This window comes from Dasypus novemcinctus, chromosome 21 (assembly GCF_030445035.2).
Source record: "Dasypus novemcinctus isolate mDasNov1 chromosome 21, mDasNov1.1.hap2, whole genome shotgun sequence".
In the NCBI taxonomy this organism is placed as follows: Eukaryota; Metazoa; Chordata; class Mammalia; order Cingulata; family Dasypodidae; genus Dasypus; species Dasypus novemcinctus.
Genome location: NC_080693.1, coordinates 26788312 through 26807994, shown reverse-complemented (window position 1 = coordinate 26807994; position 19683 = coordinate 26788312). Strand labels below are relative to the sequence as shown.

The following is a 19683-nucleotide window of genomic DNA, read 5'->3' as shown; positions in this document are numbered from 1 at the left end:
GGTGAGGAGAGGCTGCCAGTAAACCAGCAATGCCAGGAGGTTTCTGGTGAAAGAATAAAATAGGGGTTGTGGGCTGGTGACAGGAGGACATTCCACAAAGACCTCTTCAGGGAGGTGACCTTGAGTCAAATATTTGAGGGAGCTGTGAGAGTTGGTGGGTGGTTGTAACGGCGAGAGTGCACAGAAGTCAGAAAGCCTGGCGTGCTTTGAGAACAGTAAGTAGCCACGGGAGAGAAGTGATGCTGGCGAATAAACAGATAACCTCTGGCGCCAGGCTCAGGCTGTCAACCGCACAGGAGAGTTTAGGAGCCCAAGAAGCGGCAATGATTGGAGTTCACCACAAGATGGCGCGATTTTTCGCCGATGAGATTTTCCATTTTTTTAAAGCTGCTGCTCCGGAAGCACTTCTCCTGCGTAAACAGGACTTCCGGCAGGGGCCTTGGCCCCGGTTGTTCTTTCTCGTCGCACGTGTCGGACTCCGCTTCAGTCCCAAGATGCTACCTCTGCTGCGCAGCGTGCCCCGTGCCCTGAGCTCCGCCGTCGCCGGCCTCCGCGCCACCGCGCCCTTGCCGCCGCTCCGGCAGCTGCTGCAGCCGGTGCCCCGGTCGTGCACCCGGCCCTTCGGGCTGCTCAGCGTCCGTGCCGGATCCGTTCGGCGGCCCGGCCTCCTGCGGTCTCGCGAGCCCTGCTCTTGTGGTTGTGGCGCGCTGCACACCGAAGGTGAGTTTAGGGGCCTGGGGGCAGGATTTTAGGTTGGGTGGAGGGCCCGGGAGGGAGAGGAAAAGTTTAGGCCGGGAGTCGACTTACCAGAACCGCTCCCTACCCCGCGCTCCTACCCCGACACATTTTTAATGATTTGCGATCAGCGGGTTAAGCCTACTGGTGATTACTGGTGATTACGTTCGCCTTCCACCCCATCCACAAGTAGTTATCGGAAGAGGTAAAATCAAACCCTGGGGGTCGACTTTATATTTAGTCTCTAGAAAGCAGAGCATTAAGAAGGCCCAAGGTTGTGGTTGAAGCATGGCTACGTCTGTTAGCAGGTTGAAGAGGAGCATTCTTTTATTTTGCAGTGAAATGAAACAGTGGGTTCATTGTTGGAAATCACTGTTCCAGAATTGAGCTCAGCTTCCCACTGATCATATGCTATTTTTACAAATGAGGAAACTGAGCCCTAATGAAGTAAATTCGACCAAGTTCCCAGAGCAATCTTTAGTAGCAGAGATTAGAAACAGATCTCTGGCTGTGATAATCTGAGTTTTGTTTTATGTTTTAGACGGATTGCCTTTTCTTCTGTCATCTGGATTTTTTTGCGGAATTCCTGAATGATGAGATTAAGGAGGAGAAGAAGATCCAGAAGCATAAATCCCTCCCCAAGATGTCTGGAGGTTGGGAACTGGAAGTGAATGGGACTGAAGCTAAATTAGTACGGAAAGTTGGAGGGGAAAAGTAAGTACTGGGCTGGGGGCCTGGGGACTCCAGGGAACCAAGTCCATCACCCCGAAGGACTTGCCTTGTGTCATCCCTAGAACAACCTTGAGTTAAGTTGGGTACTTTGACACATGGATTTAAAGAAGGGATTCATATGGACAACATCATGAACTGTAGTTAGCTCATTCATTGAATACAAATTTGCCCTGGGTTGGTTATTATGGAGACAGTAAGGAAGTATCACAAAAGTATGTAGCTAGAAGTCCATTGGGCAGGTAGAGACAAGTATTCAGTAAACTTTTACTGCTGAAGACGCATGCCCTGCCTACATTTTCACATTAAAATTCAGAAATTCTGTTTGCCCTAATGGGACAAATAATCTGTTTACTGTCTGTATTACAGTACTGACTGATATGCTCCCAGGATTCCCTGGAAACAAGTAAAACAAGGCCCCTGCTCTAAATCTTTACAGGGGGTGAAAAAGCGAGATTTGTAGCTCAAATATAATAGCACTGGATTATAGCAAAATTGCTATCAGAGACGCAGGGATCTTTTGACCCAGTACAGCCCCTAACCTTCTCATTGTTAAACTCTTATTTTTATCTGCATTATACTCATCCATAATCCCATTTCACAGATAAGCATTTAGTATCTTTGAATTTTTTTTTGAGTGTGCATGCTTTTATAGTTGACATCATACTGTATATATAATTCTGTATTCGCTTTTTAAAAAAACTAATTTATTGAAGCGTATCACTCATACATAAACAATAAGTGTATAGTAATAGTTGTGAAGTTACAGAACAAACATATATAACATCATACAGGACTTTCATAACTCACCCTGCCACCAATACCTTGCATTTGTTATTAAACCTTTTTAACTAATGATTAGAGAGCATTGTCAAACTATTACTACTATCCAAAGTATTTTCCCCCTAACCGATCCTATTATTATTTTCTTTATATCATTTTTATGTGACCATACATAAGCAATTAAGTGTATAGTAAAAGTTGTGAACTTACAAAGCAAATATGGATAACATCATATAGGGGTCTCATACATCTACCCTCTACCAACACCTTGCATTGTAGTGAGATGTTTGTTGAAAATTATGAAAGAATATTGTCAAAATCTTAACACTAATTATAGTCCTTATCTTACATTTGGTGTGTTTTTCCCCCAACCCACCCTATTATTATTTTTTTAAATGTATTTTTAAGACAGAAGTTTAAACTTATAAAACAATCATGTACCTGTGCAGAACTCCCAAACAACACCCCTCCATCAACACACCACACTGTGATGGAACGTTTGTTACAGATAAGATAATATCATCTGATTGTTACCACGTCCATAGTGTACATTTGGCTCATATATTCCATATTGCCTCATTATCAACACAGTACATTTTTGGCATAGATGCAAGAATATTATATTATTACTGCTAACCACAGTCCATAGGTCACTCCAGTTATATTTTTCCCATGCTTCTCCATATTCCCAACTCTCTACAGTAGTGATATGTGTTTGCTCTAGCTCACAAAAGACAATCTTGAATCTGTACCATCAGCATTTCTCATCTACCTCTAGGTTTACTGTGATATTCAGTTCCTAGATTCTCTAGCATTCTGTCAGTTGGCATTTACATACCTAGACTACATTTTTGGTCACATCCCCATTTATAAACTAGCTGTTACTATTTGTTACCATCCACTCTATACATTTCCACACTTTTACAGTAAAACTTCGACATACATTAAACATCAGTAGTCCATTTCAGTCTTCCTCTTATCTCCTTTAAGAATCCAACACCTACCACCAGGTCTTGAAAGTATTTTCCTACAATTTCTTCTGGAAGTTTTATGGTTCTTTTATTTTTAGGTTTTGTTCCATTTTGAGTTAATTTTTGGATAAGGTGTGAGGTAGGTGTCCTCTTTCCTTCTTTCGGCTATGGATATCCAGTTTTTTCAGTACCATTTGTTGAATGGACTGTTCTGCCCTACTTGTATGGGTTTGACAGGTTAGTCAGAAATTACTTGACCATACATGTGAGGGTCTGTTTCTGAACCAAAAATTTGGATCTATTTGTCTTTGTGTCTGTCTTTATGCCAGTACCATGCTGTTTTTACCACTATAGCTAGGTAATATGATTTAAAGTCTGGAGATGAGGGTTTGCTTTTCCTTTTTATGATGTTTCTGGCTATTCAGGACCCCTTTCCCTTCCGAATAAATTTGATAATTGTGTTTTCAAATTTTTTTGTTGTTGTTGTTGCATCATCTTGCTGCGTCAGCTCTCCATGTGTGCGGCACCACTTCTAGGTGCGCTTGTTTTGCGCTGGGCAGCTCTCCTTGTGGGTGCACTTCTTGCGCAAGGGGCTCCCCATGCGGGGTCACCCCTGTGTGGCACAGCACTCCTTACGCACAGCAGCACTGCGCATCTGCCAGCTCACCATGTGGGCCCGGAAGCCCTGGGTATTGAACCCTGGACCTCCCATATGATAGGTGGACTCTCTTATCAGTTGAGCCACATCCACTTCCCCAATTTTTTTATTTTTATGCTGGTAGAATTTTTATCAGGATTGCATTGAATCTGTATATCAATTTGAATAGAATTGACGTCTTAATGATATTTAGTTTTCCCAATTCATGAGCATGGAACATTCCAGTTATTTAGGCCTTTTTTGCTGTCATTAACATTGAGTTGCAATTTTCAGAATACAAGTGCTTTACATTGTTGGTTAAGTTTATTCCTCACTGTTTGAGTTTTATCTGTCATATTTTATTTTTATCACTCTGTTGACACTTTGCTACTTTTATTGATATACTCATTTCTAGACTCTCTTCCAGGCCTCCCTCTCCTGTCGTTTCTTTCAGGTTTTAGCACAACCTTTAGTATTTCCTGAAAATCTGGTCTCTTGCTTAGAAATTCTCTCAATTTCTGTTTATCTGTGAATATTCTAATCTCGTCTTCATTTTTGAAAGAGTCTTGCTGGATATAAGATTCTCGGCTAGAAGTTTTTCTCTTGTAGTATCTTAAATATGTCAGACCACTGTCTTCCTGCCTCCATGGTTTCTGATGAGAAATCAGCATTTAATCTTATTGGGTTTCCTTTATATGTTATGCATTGCTTTTCTCTTGCTGTTCTCAGAATTCCCTCTTTGTGTTTGGCATTTGACGTTCTGATTAAAATGTGTTTCAGAGTTGGTCTGTTCACATTTTTTCAGATGGGAGTACATTGTGCTTCTTGGACGTGGTTATCTATGTCCTTCAATAGGGTTGGGAAATTTTTCTACCATTATTTCTTCAGATAGTCCTTCTGCCCCTTTCTACTTCTCTTCTCCTTCTGGAACACCCATGATACATGTTGCATGCCTTTTGCTGTCATTTAATTCCCTGAGACTTTGTCCAATTTTTTTTGTTCTTCATCTGTTCTTTCATATGTTCATTTTTAGAGGCCATTTCTTCAAGCTCACCAATCCTTTCTTCTCCCTCATCAAATCTGCTATTACATGATTCCAGTGTTTTTTAAATTTCATTTATTGCACTTTTCATTCCCATAAGATCTGCTATTTTTTTAAGTATGCTTTCAAATTCTTCTTTGTGCTCCCTCAGCGTCTTCTTAATATCCTTAATCTCTTTAGCCATCTCATTGAATTTATTAAGGATATTTGTTTGAAAATCTACGATTAGTTGTCTCAACTCCTTTATGTCATCTGGAGGCTTATCTTGTTCCTTTAACTGGGCCATATCTTCCTGTTTCTTGGTGTGGATTGTAATTTTTGGTTGGTGTCTTGACATCTCGCTTACTAGAGTATTTATTCTGGGTGCAGTTTTTCGCTTTAGTTTAGGGCTTTCTACCCTTTCTCCCTTGCTGGTTGTGCAGTAGGAGCCAAGGATGTAATTGACGCTTTAAGCTGTGGAGGCTTAAGCTGCCCTCAGTGTCCCAGGGACCGATGAAGCTTCTCCCAACTTTCTACTTTGCCAGGGGTAGTGACAGAGTCACAGCTGTGTGAATAATCCAAGTAATGCAGGCCTAGACTGTAGTTGCCCAGAGAGACTGATGAAGCTCACATCCTTTTTTCCCCTGCCTGGGGCAGGGATGGAGCTGCAGGTATGGGCAGCAATCTATGCTGTGCAGATCCAAGATGACTGCAGTTACCCCTGTAGACCTCCACTTGTTCAGTCTGTGCCAGCCAAAGTTATTTGCAGTTACCTGGATAGGCTGGTGCATAGCCTGCCAGCCTCCTCCCTGCCAGGGGTGGGGCTGAAGCCTAGGCTAGGGCTGCAGGCCGATCTGGGTGAAAGAAACTGGTTCCTACAGTCACTGTGATTTTCGGTCCTGGCTTCCCTTCAGGCTGGGTGCGCCTCTTTCCAACTTCGACAGATTCACACCCCAGCTATTTGTAGGGTTATACCTTAGCCAGCCAAGTCTACTAATCAGTAGCCAAAATCGTCAGCCAACTGTCTCCTCTTCCCCTGTTTTTGGGAAATGGAGCTTCCAACTCCAGCCACAGAACAGCTCCTGGGATGGCTTGCGCCGCCAGGGTAGGGTAATCACTGTCCTCCATGGCTTGGCTGGTAATTTCCTAGAGAGGCTGGCACAGGTCCCTTCAGCTTCCTCCCTGCTGGAGGTAGCACTGCGGCCTAGGCTAGAACTGCATTCTGACCTGAATGGAAAGAAGCCAGTTCCCACCAGCACTGAGATTTTCAGTCCGCCCCGCTTCCCCTCTTGGCCGGGTTGCGGAGTTAAGATGGTGGCTCCCAGCCTCTTTCTGGTTTGGATAGGCTCAAACTTTAGCTGTTCTCAGGATTATACTATAGCCCGCTGAATTTACTCATCAGTAGCTGAAGTTGGTGCCCAACCGTCTCTTCCTCTTCCGGTTTTGGAAAGTGGAGCTTCCAATTCCAGCTGCGGAACAGCTCCCAGGACAGCTTGTGCCTCCAGTGGAGGATGGGCACCGGCCTCCCTGACGTGGAGCGCTCTATTTACTAGTCTTCTCTGCAGATGGGCTGTCTCCTCCTTTTATTCCTTCAAGTATGTTGCAGGATGTTCTTCTGGCCTCCTGAAGCCCCCAAACAGGTGCTTCAGCTAGCTCCAGAGAGCTCTGGGTGTTTACTAACTGCCACGTAGCAGGAGCTGACTCAAGGAGCTCCTTACTCCACTGCCATCTTGCTGGTTCTGTATTCTGCTTTTTAAATAATATTGTTGAGATTTAATATATATATACCAAAAAATTAATTCTTCAAATTGTACAGTTGAGTGGTTTTTAGTATTCACAAAGATGTACTTCAATCACCACTAATTCCAGAATATTTTCATCACCCCCAAAAGAAACCCCTGTACCTATGATAGCCTACATTCCCTATTCCTCACCCACCTAGCCCCTGGCAACCACTTACCTCCTTTCTGTATCTATGGATTTGCCTGTTATCTATTTTTCTTTCATCACAAATGCTTTTTTTAAAAAGCAGATTTGAGATATATTCCCATACCATGCAATCCATCCAAAGTATAGAATCAATGGTTTTTAGTATATTCACAGTGTTGTGCATTCATTACCACAAAAAATTAGCAGCAATTTCATTACACCAAAAAGAAAAACTCCACACCCCTTAGCAGTCACCTCTCAATCCATCTGTCCTTCCCCAGCCCTTTATAACCACTAATATAATTTTTATAAATTGATATATATTTACATTTATATAAATGAAATTATACAATATGTAGTCTTTGTGTCTGGTTTCTTTCATTTAGCCTGATATTGACATACATTTGTTAAGTTTCAAAGAAAAACAGTCTTACATATGCAACATTACCCATATTCATATTTCACAAGGTTTCACTATGCTATACACACCCATGTTAAATTTTTTAGCTTTCCTTCAAGTAATATACACGACCTTAGACTTTCCTGTTCAACCATTGTCATACCCATGTAACAGCAGTGACAAACATTATGTTGTGCTTTCACCTTTTCAATTCATTTCCCAAGATTAACAACCTTTTTACCAACTCTGCGCACGCTAACCCCCAGCTTTCCATTCTCTCTCTTATTTTCTGGTGACCTATACTTAGTTCATAATAGCACGATCATGCAGTATTTGTCCTTTTGGATCTGACTTGCGTCAATTTCTTTTTGTAGTAGCATAATCATTCCATTGTGTGTATATACCACAGTTTCTTTTTCCATTTCTTGGTTGATAGATAAAGAACCATCAAAGATGGGTTGCTTCCATCTTTGGCTATCTGAATAATGCTGTTATGAACATCAGTGATATTATGAACATCTGCTAGTGATGTTGAAAATTTTTTCATGTTTTTTTTTTTTTGCCATTTGTATTTCTTCTTTGGACAAATGTCTATTCAAGACTTTTTGTGTTTTTGTTGAGTTGTAGCATCTCTTTATATATCATGAATATTAAATCCTTATTGGATATATGATTTCCAAAAATTTTCTCCCATTGAATTGGCTGCCTTTTCCCCCTTTTGACAGAGTATTTAATTGTGAGGAGGTCCCATTTACCTATTAATGTTTTTCTTTTTGTTGTGCATGCTTGGTGTAAGATCCAAGAAACCACCACCTACCACAAGGTCTTTGATGCATTTCCCTATATTTATTTGTACTAGTTTTAAGGTTCTGGTGTTTATTTTTAAGTCTTTGATCCATTTTGAGTTGATTCTTGTGTAGGAGATAAGGTCAGGCAGTGAAAATCCTCTCACATCACTCTTTTTTAGGATGCTTTGGGCTATTTGGGTGCACTTTCCCTTCCAAATAAATTTGGCAGTTGCCTTTTCTATTTCTGTAAAGTTGGCTGTAGGAATTTTGAATGGTATTGCATTGAATATATAAATCAGTTTGGGTAGGATTGACATTGTCATTATATTTAGTTTTTCAGTCCATGAACACAAAATGTCTTTCCATTTGTTTAGGTCTTTGCTTTCTTTTAGCATTGTTTTGTAATTTTCTGACTATAGGTCTTGTATTTCTTTGGTTAAATTGATTCCTAGGTATTCAAGTCTTTTTTTTTAATGTATTTATTTTTTTTTAAAAGATTTATTTATTTATTTAATCCCCCCCCCCCCCCCCCGAGTTGTCTGTTCTCTGTGTCTGTTTGCTGCATCTTGTTTCTTTGTCCGCTTCTGTTGTAGTCAGCGGCATGGGAAGTGTGGGCGGCGCCATTCCTGGGCAGGCTGCACTTTCTTTCGCGCTGGGCGGCTCTCCTTACGGGGCGCACTCCTTGCTCGTGGGGCTCCCCTAGGCGGGGGACACCCCTGCGTGGGGCCGCACTCCTTGTGCACATCAGCACTGCGCGTGGGCCAGCTCCACACAGGTCAAGGAGGCCCGAGGTTTGAACTGCGGACCTCCCATGTGGTAGATGGACGCCCTAACCACTGGGCCAAGTCCGTTTCCCTTAATGTATTTTTTATTGAAGTATAGCATTCATGTGTGAACATACATAAACAATAATAGTGAAAGTTGTGAACTTACAGAATAAATATCTATAATATCATACAGGGGTCCCTTATATCACCCCTCCACCAATACCTTGCATATTGTGATACATTTGCTACAAACTATGCAAGAGCATCATCAAAATGCTACTAAAATAATAAAATTTTAGAAAACAAAATATTACTACTAACTATAGTCCATATCTTATATTTGGTGTATTTTTCCCCCAACCCACTGTATTTTTTTTTAAACAAATCAATTTTATTGATTCATATTAAAGCATACAGTTTATCCAAAGTGTATAATCAGTGGTATTTGGAATAATCATAAGTTGTGTGTTCATCACTTCAATCATCATTAAAGCATTTTCATTACTTCAATAAAAAGAATAAAAACCAGACAAGGAAATTCCTCCTCTCTCAGTCTCTGTTTTCCCTGCTGTACATAGCTACTATTTCTGGTTATTCTTGCACATTTATTTGTTTATTAAGCAGTTATATCGAGATATAGTCAACACACCATATGGTCTATCCAAAGTGATAATCAATGGTGGACTTTTTGTTTTTTGTTTTAGCCCTTTTTTTTAAATGTTCTTTTTTCTTTTCTTTTTTAAAGATTTATTTATTTATTTCTGTCCCTTCCCCCTCACCCACCATGGTTGTCTGTTCTCTATGTCTATTTGCTGTGTCGTCTTTGTCCGCTTCTGTTGTTGTCAGCAGCACGGGAATCTGTGTTTCTTTTTGTTGCATCATCTTGCTGTGTCAGCTCTCCGTGTAGGTGGCGCCATTCTTAGGCAGGCTGCACTTTCTTTCGCGCTGGGCAGCTGTCCTTACGGGGCGCACTCCTTACGCGTGGGGCTCCCCTACGCGGGGGACACCCCTGCGTGGCAGGGCACTCCTTGCGCGCATCAGCACTGCGCATGGGCCAGCTGCACATGGGTCAAGGAGGCCTGGGGTTTGAACCGCAGACCTCCCATGTGGTAGACGGATGCCCTAACCACTGGGCCAAGTCCACTTCCCTGTTTTAGCTTTTAAAAAGACGTTTGTTTTAAAATAAAATAGAAAAATAGATTGAAGGAAGTTACAAATTTTAGAAGACAGTGTAAGGCCAGGTTAAATTTAATATAGTCAGTTATAAGACATAGATAATATACAACAAACATTTACAAACTAAATAATTCTAATATAATAGAATTATATATAACATAACTATAACATTCTAATTTTTATATTACAGTTCTAACTATTGGACATAATCTTTAAGAATAAAATAAATTATTGGTTTAGCTGTTTAATTTCCATTTAGGCCATAATTCTTTCTGGATAATCAAATTCCTATTTGGGAATTCTTCACAGCTTATTAGATTGAATTACAGCAGATAACAATATGCCAACTCATAATTTTTTGAGACAGAAAAACTCAAAATCTTTCTCAGTAGTAGTCATGCTAAATAATTACTGATCCAGATGGATTATTTTAATTAATGAGTATGTATAAGAAAGGGTTAAAAAAAAAAGAGGTATTCAAAAATAATCTCGTCTCCAATCCTTCTCAATTAAAAGCAAGTATTTATTTTGTATGAAGAAACTACAGAATACTGATCACAGGAACAATTTGCACTGAGTAATTATTGTTCGTATACTATAATATTGTTATTTTACATTTGCCTGATCTATTTCAGTTCTTTTCTGGTTACTATTTGCATGGAATACCATTTTCCAGTCTTTCACTTTTAAACTGGTTGTGTCCTTATGTCTGAGGTGGGTCTCTCGTAGACAGCATACAGACAGCTCATACTTTTTTATCCATTCTAACAGTCGTCTGTGTCCTTTATCATTGGAGAGTTCAGTCCATTAACATTTAGTGTTAGTATACTGTAAAGGCATTACTTACTTCATCCATTTTGTCCTTTGGCTCTCTGGTGTCATAACGTTCTGTTGTCTATCTTATCTTTTAGTTTACCCTTCCTAATAAGCTTCATTTCTAAACTCTCCTCCAAATTTCTCACCCTTGTTTTTTTCCTTTCAGGCTGCAGCACCCGCTTTAGTATCTTTGAAATCTGGCCTTTTAGTAACATATTCTGTCAGTTTTTGTTTGTCTATGAAGCCTTAGAACATACCCTCATTTTTGAAGGACAGCTTTGCCTGATACAGAATTCTGTTTTTTTGTTTTTTTTTTTTAATTTTTTTCCCTTTCTTATTCTCTCCCACCCTCTGTCTGCTCTCTGTGTCCATTTGCTGTGTGTTCTTCTGTGTCATTAGGCAGCTCCAGGAACCTATCCTGGGACCTTCTGGAGTGGAAGAGAGGCGACCATTCTTTTGATCCACCTCAGCTCCCTAGTACGCTGCATCTCATATTGTCTTTTCTCTCTGTCTCTCTTTCATCGCATCATCTTGCTATGTCAGCACTCCTGGGCAGTCTGCCCTCCTGCACAGGGCTGTACTTCTTGGACAGGGGTCATTCCTTTCATGGGGGGCACCCCTGTGTGGGGCGACACTCCTTGCATGCAGCAGCGCTCCACATGGGCCAGCTCACCACATAGGCCAGGAGGTCCTGGATATCAAATCCTGGATCTCCTATATGATAGGAGCCATATCCACTTCCATGATATAGAATTCTTTAATTCTTGTTATTTGTCATTCTGAATAGTGGTGTCTTGGGGTAGGTCTGTTAGGATTTATTCTGTTTGGGGGTGCATTGTTCTTCTTGAATATTGATATTTATGTCCTTCGTACATGTTGGGAAGTTTTAAATCATTATTTCCTCAAATATTCTTTGCCCTTTTTCCTTTCCTTCTCCTTCTGGGACACCAGTAATGTGAATGTTTGTGCATTTCATGTTTCATTCAATTCCTCAAGACTGTTCCATTTTTTCCATTCTCTTTCTGCTCTCCTGTCTTTCCCAGTTTAGATGTTCTGCCTTTGATGTCACTAATTCTATCTTCAAGCAATTCAAATCTGCTCCTATGTGCCTCAAATGTTTTTTTTTTAAAAGATTTATTATTTATTTATTTGTGTGTCATCCACCCCCCTGCCCCCCGTGGCTTGTTTGCTGTCTGCTCTTTGTGTCCATTTGCTGCGCGTTCTTCTGTGTCTGCTTGTCTCCCTTTGTTGTGTCATCTTGCTACATCAGCTCTGTGGGCACAGGCCATCAGCTCTCCGCGGGTGCAGGCCAGCTTGCCTTCACAAGGAGGCCCTGGGGTGTGAAGCCAATTGATTGAGCCACAGCCACTAACATGTTTTTAAATTATATATATTTTAAAGATAAATGTAGGGGATTCCCATATGCCTTGCTCCCTACATCTCCCTCATTTTCCCACATTAACAAAATCCTTCATTAGTGGGGTATGTTTGTTGTAATTGATGAAAACATTTAGAAGCATTGCCACTAAGCATGGATTATAGTTTACATTGTAGTTTACACTCTCTCCCGCACAATTTTGTAGGTTATGGCAAGATATGTAATGTCCTGTATCTGTAATTGTAATGTCATTCAGGACAATTCCCAAGTCCCTAAAATGCCCCCATGTTATACCTCTTTTCCCTCTCCCTGACCTCAGAATCTCCAGTGGCCACTTCCTCCACATTAATGATAGAATTTCTTCCATTGCTAGAATCACAATAAATCTATGTTAGAATACCAGTAAGTCTACTTTAGTCCATAGTTCATTCCCCAATCCTGAGGATTTTGGAATGATGATGTCCATTCCACCTCTAATTGAATGGGGTAGTCTAATGTATTTTTAATCTTGTCCATTATGTCTTTCATTTCCGTAAAGTCTTTTTTTTTTTCTTTGTAGGCTTTCAGATTGTTCTTTATGCTCTCCCAGTGTCTTCTTAATATCCTTTATTTCTTTAGTCATATTTTCTATAAATTCTTTGAAATGATTTGGAAGAGTTGTATGATTATTATATCCTGTATCTCTTCAGGATATTTGGTTTGTTCTTTTGGTTGAGCCATTGCTTTCTGTTTCCAGTATAGCTTGTAATTTTTTGCTGGTGTCTAGGCATCTGAATATGTTGGTGATTTTATTCTTAGTGGCCAATTTCTCTCTCTTGCCTACTTTTTTTTTTCACAGTTTTTCTTTGATATTTTTTCAGCTTACTCTCAGTCTTTAAAATTGCCCAGCTTAAATTTTCAAAATCGGGCCAGGTACTCACTAGTGGTGTGCAGATTTTCTCCCAGGGTTTGGATGCAGTGTGTGAACAGCCTTTGTCCTTGCAATTTCCAGAATGACCAGCAGATGGCGCTAGTTAGCACTGGGTGCAGAGAGTGTGAACAGCCTTTGTCCTTGCAATTTCCAGAATGACCAGCAGACGGCGCTAGTTAGCACATTGTTCCACTGCAGTGTTTGAGTCTCGGCTTTCCTGTGTTCCTGTGTTTAATCTCCAAAGCTGAGATTCAAAGCAGGCTCTGTTGGCCAAATTTACTGAAGAAAAGCACCCTGACCTCCTCTCCCTTTTCCCTTGAAACACTTGGGGGTGGGAGGAGGGAACCCTTCCCAGGTGCCTTGGGGGCTTGGTAACTCATGTTTTTTGTTTCAGCTTCTTCGTCTCTCTGTCCTTCACCTCCCTGAGAGTTATATAGCACTGTCCTGGTCTGCTGACCCCAGAGCAGGTCCCTCAGACAGCTTTTGGTTCTTTCTCCATTGTTTTTGTAAAAGCATTCACTTCTGCCTGTTAGTCTGTCACCATCTTCCCGCAATCCTTTGAGTCTTTGTTGCTATTGTAAATGGAATTTTCCCTGATTTCCTCCTCATGTTGTTCAATATTAGTATACAAAAACATTACTGATTTTTGCTTGTTGGTCTTATATCCTGCCACTTTGCTGAACTCATTTATTAGCTCATGTAGCTTTGTGGTAGATATTTCAGAATTTTCTAATTATAGGATCATGTCATCTATGAATAGTGAATGTTTTACTTCCCCCTTTCCTATTTGGATGCCTTTTATTTATTTTTTCTTGTCTAATTCCTTTAGTTAGAACTTGTAGCACAATGTTGATAACAGTGGTGACAGTGGGCATCCTTATCTTTTTCCTGGTCTTAGAGGGAAAGCTTTCAACCTTTCCCCATTGAGTATGATGTTGGCTGTGGGTTTTTCCTGTAAGACTTTATCATAGTGAGAAATTTTCTTTCCATTCCTATCTTAAGAAGTGTTTTTTACCAAGAAAGAGTGCCGAATTTTGTCCAATGCCTTTTCTGCCTTAATTGAGATGATCATGTGGAAGGAAATAATAAAGATTAGAGCAAACTAGACAACCTAGATGAAATGGACAAATTCCTAGAAATGCACAAACATCCTACATCTTCTGATGCTAAAAGAAATACAAGAACTTAACAAACTAATTACTTTTATAGAGACTCAATCAGTCATCAAAGGTCTCATCTAGGTTGCCCAGTTTATTGGCATGCAGTTTCTCACGATATCCTCTGATCCTTTTTATTTCCATGGGGTCACTTGTAACTTTCCCACTTTCATTTCTGATTGTAATTATTTGCATATTCTCTCCTTTTCATTGTTAGTCTAGCTAGGGTTTTGTCAATTTTATTGATCTTCTCAAAGAACCAGTTTTTGGTTTTGTTGGTTTTCTCTAAGGTGTTTTTTGTTCTCAATTTCATTTATTTCTGCTCTAATCTTTATTTTTTTCCCTCTGCTTGCTTGAAATAATTGGTTTGCTGTTCTCTTTCTAGTTTCTTCAGTTGTCCAGTTAGATATTTAATTTTAGCTTTTTTTTAAATATAGGTTTTAGGGTTATCAGTTTTCCCTCTCAAGCTGCCATTCACTGACGCCATAAGTTTTGATAAGTTTGTGTTCTCATTTTCATTCATCTCAATATATTTAACAATTTCACTTAACAGTTTTTTCTTTGATCCACTGATGTTTAGGAGTGTGTTGTTCAGTCTACATACATTTGCAAATTTTTCTCTTTCCTATTATTATTATTATTATTATTTTAAAGGTTTATTTCTCCCTCCACCCCCCTTGTTGTCTGCTCTCTGTCCATTCTCTGTGTGTTCTGTGTCTGCTTGTCTTCTCTTTAGGTGGCACCAGTAACTGATCCTGGGACCTTCTGGAGTGGAGAGAGGTGCTCAGTCTCTTGCACCACCTCATCTTCCTGAGAAACATCTGTTGCGTCTTATTGTCTCTCCTCTGTGTCTGTTTTTGTTCATCATATTACTGTGCCATCTTTCTGCTTGGCCCAGCTTGCCATGGATGCCAGCACTCCTGCGTGGGTTAGCAGTCCGCTTGAACCAGCTTGCCGTGTGGGCACTCCCACACAGTCCAGCTTGCCTTCACCAGGAGGCCCTGGGAATCAAACCCTGGACCTCTCATATGTTAGACAGAAGCCCAATCACTTGAGCCACATCCACTTCCCTATTATTTATTTATTTATTTATTTTTATTTCTTTCCCCCTTACTGCCGTTGTCTGCTCTCTTTGTGCATTTGCTGTGTATTCTTCTGCATCCACTTGCATTGTCAGGTGGCACTGGGAAACCGTCTCTTTATTGTTGCGTCATCTTGCTGCATTAGCGCTCTGTGTGTGTGACTACACTCCTGGGCGGGCTGCACTTTTTTCACGCAGGGCAGCTAAACTTGTGGGGTACACTCCTTGTGCATGGGGTTGCCCTATGCAGGGGCACCCCTGTGTGGCACAGCGCTCCTTGCGTGCGGCAGCACTGCACATGGGCCAGCCTACCACGTGGGTTAGGAGGCCCTGGGTATTGAACCTTGGACCCTCCATATGGTAGGCAGACGCTCTATCAGTTGAGCTGCATCCACTTCCTATTTATTTATTTACTTACTTACTTGTTTTCTTTTTAGGTACTGGGGTCAGGGATCGAACCCAGGACCTTGTAAATGGGAGCTGGCACTCAACCACTGAGCCACATTGGCTCCCCTGAGTTGGCTTTTTTGTTTGCTTGTTTTTAGGAGGCACTGTGAACCCAACCTGGTACTGTAGAGATGTCTCTTTCTCCCTTCAGTTTTGCCAGTTTGCTTCATGTATTTTGCCGCATCCTGGTTAGGTGCACAGATATTTATGAAGTCTGTTTTGTTTGATATTGGGATAGCTACCTTTGTTCTTTTTTGTTACTGTTTGAATGGAGTATCCTTTTGCAGCCTTTTACTTTCAGTCAGTCCGTATCCCTGGATCTAAGGTGGGTCTCTTGTAGGCAGCATATGGATGACTTGTGTTTTTTTATCCATTTTGTCAGCATCTGTCTTTTGATTGGGGAGTTTAATCCAATCACATTCAATGATATTACTGTAAATGCCTTATTTCCACCATTTTATTCTTTGGCTTACTTTCATATGTCATATGTTATTTTCGTCTGTCTTTTTACTCTTTTGGTTAACCTTCTAGTCTTGCCTTCTACACTCCCTCTCTTATCTTTTCTTTTGGGCTCTGAAGTTCCCATTAATTCTTCCTGCAAAGGCAGGTTATTTTTTACAAACTTTCTTAGTTTCTGTTTGTGAATATTTTAAACTCACCTTCATATTTGAAGGACAGTTTTGCCAGATAAAGTTCTCAGTTGGCAATTTTTCTCTTTCATTATCCTAATTATATCATAGCACTGTCTTCTTGCTGCCATGGTTTCTGGTGAGAAATCTGCACTAAGTCTTACTGGACATCCCTTGTATGTGATAGTTTGCTTCACCCTGCTGCTCTCAGAATTTTCTCTTTATCTTTGACTTTTGACATTCTGAGTAATATGTGATTTGGAGTAGGTGTATTCAGATTTATTCTGATTTGGGGTACACTGTTTCTTGGACATGTAAATTCACTTCTTTCATGAGGGTTGGAAAGTATCATTTCTAGTCTCTGTTGTATGCCTCTACTATGTTTATGTCACCTATTATGTCTTTCATTCCCGTAATTTCTTTTATTTTTCTATTCAGGTTTTGGAGATGTGCATGAATCTTGATAAGTTGTCTCAAAACCTGTGCCTCGTGTCGGGCCTTGATGTATTCCTTTGGGCCATTTCTTCCATTTTCTTTGTATGGCTTATAATTTTTGGCTAATGTGTAGGCATCTGATTATGATGGGGAGTTTACTCTGATACTCAATTTCTTTCTCTTTCGAAGGGATTTATTGGAGGATTGCTGTTTGTTACTGCCATTCTTTGATTCTTGATTCGACCTGTTCTAGCTCTTTGGGATTATCTGTTTCGTTGCACAAATCCAGGCTATGGACCCAGTAATGATTATAGACCTCCTTCCAAGGGCCTTGGGGAGGCTGTAAAGGCCATAAAAAGCCTTCATTTCCTCACATACGTTCCAAGGTACACCAGAAGACCATGAGATAAGTGGTGGACAAATGGGGGCAGTGCTCTGGGATGCTGACCTGTTGTAAGTAGCCCATCCTGACCTAGGGCCTATTAGTCTCAGTTCCAGCAGTTGACAGATAGTAGGCACTCTTCATACCTACTGCATCTCAGGTTGGATGTGGGCACCCCTTTCTACAGACAATTCAGATGAACAGCCAGCTAGGACAGAGACATTGTTTCAAGCTTTTCTGACTGTTGCAGGCCTCGGTACTTTTCTGTTAAACTATTCAGTTAAGATTACACTATGTCTATTTTGTTTTCTTTTGCCCTTCCAGGGTCACTGTCACTTTCAACATTAATAATAGCATCCCACCACCATTCGATGGTGAGGAGGAGCCCTCACAAGGGCAGAAGGCTGAAGAGCAGGAGGTAAGCTTGTACCACTCTAATCAGACTTTCCTCAGAGTTCGGGCAGTCCAGAGGAGGGACTTTATAGGATGAGCATTTCCTTTTTATTATTCCTTTAAAGCTATAGGAGAAAAGAAAGCAGAGGAAAACCATCCTTGGAACTGATAGAGTAGCATCAGCAGTTTCTGGTCAGCCTTAGCACTGGGGCTGTGTGGCACCTTTTCCTTCCCAGGGACTGAATCAGTTACCATCTACAGGCCTGGGCTTTTATAGTTTGGCCTGCGTTTATTCTCTTAGTAGAAAACAATTGAAATTGTCTAACCCTTCCCATCATAGGGAGACATTTAACATGGGGGACTATAGATTGGAGTGTTTCCAGGTGAGGTATTGTCAACAGGTGACAGGCTAGTAATAAATGCCCCGCCACTTCAGCCAAGGTAACAAAGCCAGATGCATCAGAGATGATAACACCTGGTGTTCCTCTTGGTTGGACCTGGGTGGTGTGCCCCGTCGTTTCATACATTTTAGGAGCAGTTTGTCATGGCCTTCATTTTGGCTTGTTTCTGGGCTAAAGTTCCCCAGGCTCTCCAACTAAGCAGACATCAGTACTGCCTTATGACCTAGTGTGCTTTTGTCCCAGCCACCCTGACGGGCATCTGACAATGCACTCCTCCCAGGGCTCAGCATCAGGGGCCAGTTAGCCAGATGTACCAGCCTGTGATCTTAGGCCCTAATAAAGGAAGTCTTCTCAGTCAAGGCCAACTTTAGAATGTACAGATGGAAAAAAGAACCAGGGAAATTAAGGATTTATCTAGATACCAGTTGATGCATAGCTGGAGCTGGGATCCAGATTTCTTAATTCTAAACCTAGTTCTTTAAACAAGTAGGGTGCAAACAGAAATTTAAAACAATGTACTAAATATTTTATATTCTGCCCTCCAAAAGGTAGTCTAGAGCTCTAGAAAGGATCATCTGGAAGAGCTGATATGTGTGAGCTGATTATTAGTACTCCGTTAAAGATTTTAGGGTCCTTATTTGGGGACACTGTTGCATAAGGCTATAAATATGGTTAAAGAATATTCTGAATGTTGTTGGCTTTCAAACTCTTTCAACTATCATTTTGTTCAGGCAACCAGCCCCTGCAAATAATGGTATGTGCTGACTGCTTGTTCTTGTTTCCCAGCCTGAATTGATGTCGACTCCTAATTTTGTGGTTGAAGTTATAAAGAATGATGGCAAGAAAGCCCTTGTGCTGGACTGTCACTACCCAGAGGATGAGGTAATGTAGGATATTGGAGTGCCAGTCTCTGGGGGCTCTTGGGGACAAGGAGTGCCCTGGCACCTTCCTGGTCCTTCTTTCTAGCTTAGAACAGCAAAGTAGGGGAAGAGAGAGAGAGGGGAAGCATGGTGAGTTTCAAACAGTAGATAGTCCCTTTTCCTTGCATGAGTTTGGCTTGCCCTAGAGAGCTTTTTGCCCAATACTGTTTCTTCTCAGGTTGGAAAAGAAGATGAGGATGAGAGTGACATTTTCTCCATCAGGGAAGTGAGCTTTCAGTCCACTGGCGAGCCTGACTGGAAAGACACTAACTATACACTCAACACAGATTCTCTGGACTGGGTGAGTGCTTGATGGGATGGGGGGAGGTGACAGGGTGTGCTCTTGGGCCTTACAGGGGAGGGTCCTAGGATGAGGGAAAGAGAGCATTTACAGGTGGTGTTTTGTTTGTTTAAATGGTATTGCTGTTCCTCCTTGTAGGCCTTGTATGACCACCTAATGGATTTCTTAGCAGACCGAGGGGTGGACAACACTTTCGCAGATGAGCTGGTGGAGCTCAGCACAGCCCTGGAGCACCAGGAATACATTACCTTTCTAGAAGACCTCAAAAGTTTTGTTAAGAGCCAGTAGAGTAAAGGTGTAGGAAACTTTATTTTAGGGCAGGCTTTGGCCAGTGGAAGAAACCTATTCTGAAGGCCAGACATTATATGTGCTTTGAAATGGTTATCATCCTAATATCATGGAAAAACTTTCTAATTTAAATTAGTTTTATTGCACTTTTGTTTACTATTCATTTGCTCCTTCTATAAAACTTATTTCTGGGTTTTTGTATAACATAA

The 19683-nt window shown here is 41.0% G+C and overlaps 1 protein-coding gene across 1 annotated transcript; it reads left to right on the top strand.

Annotated features, from left to right (window-relative positions):
- Positions 1-423: 423 nt before the first annotated feature.
- On the top strand, positions 424-19606 carry C1QBP (complement C1q binding protein). The gene is made up of 6 exons (XM_058283722.2): positions 424-730; positions 1309-1449; positions 17496-17589; positions 18752-18847; positions 19064-19186; positions 19325-19606. The coding sequence occupies exons 1-6, from the start codon at positions 495-497 to the stop codon at positions 19472-19474; spliced, it is 840 nt and encodes a 279-aa protein (XP_058139705.1). The 5' UTR covers positions 424-494; the 3' UTR covers positions 19475-19606.
- The last annotated feature ends 77 nt before the right edge of the window (positions 19607-19683 follow it).

Coding starts and splice junctions, on each gene's coding strand:
- C1QBP (XM_058283722.2), top strand. CDS start 495: ATGCTACCTCTGCTGCGCAGCGTGCCCCGTGCCCTGAGCTCCGCCGTC. Junction 1,450..17,495: donor CGGAAAGTTGGAGGGGAAAA/GTAAGTACTGGG, acceptor TTGCCCTTCCAG/GGTCACTGTCACTTTCAACA. Junction 19,187..19,324: donor ACACAGATTCTCTGGACTGG/GTGAGTGCTTGA, acceptor TCCTCCTTGTAG/GCCTTGTATGACCACCTAAT.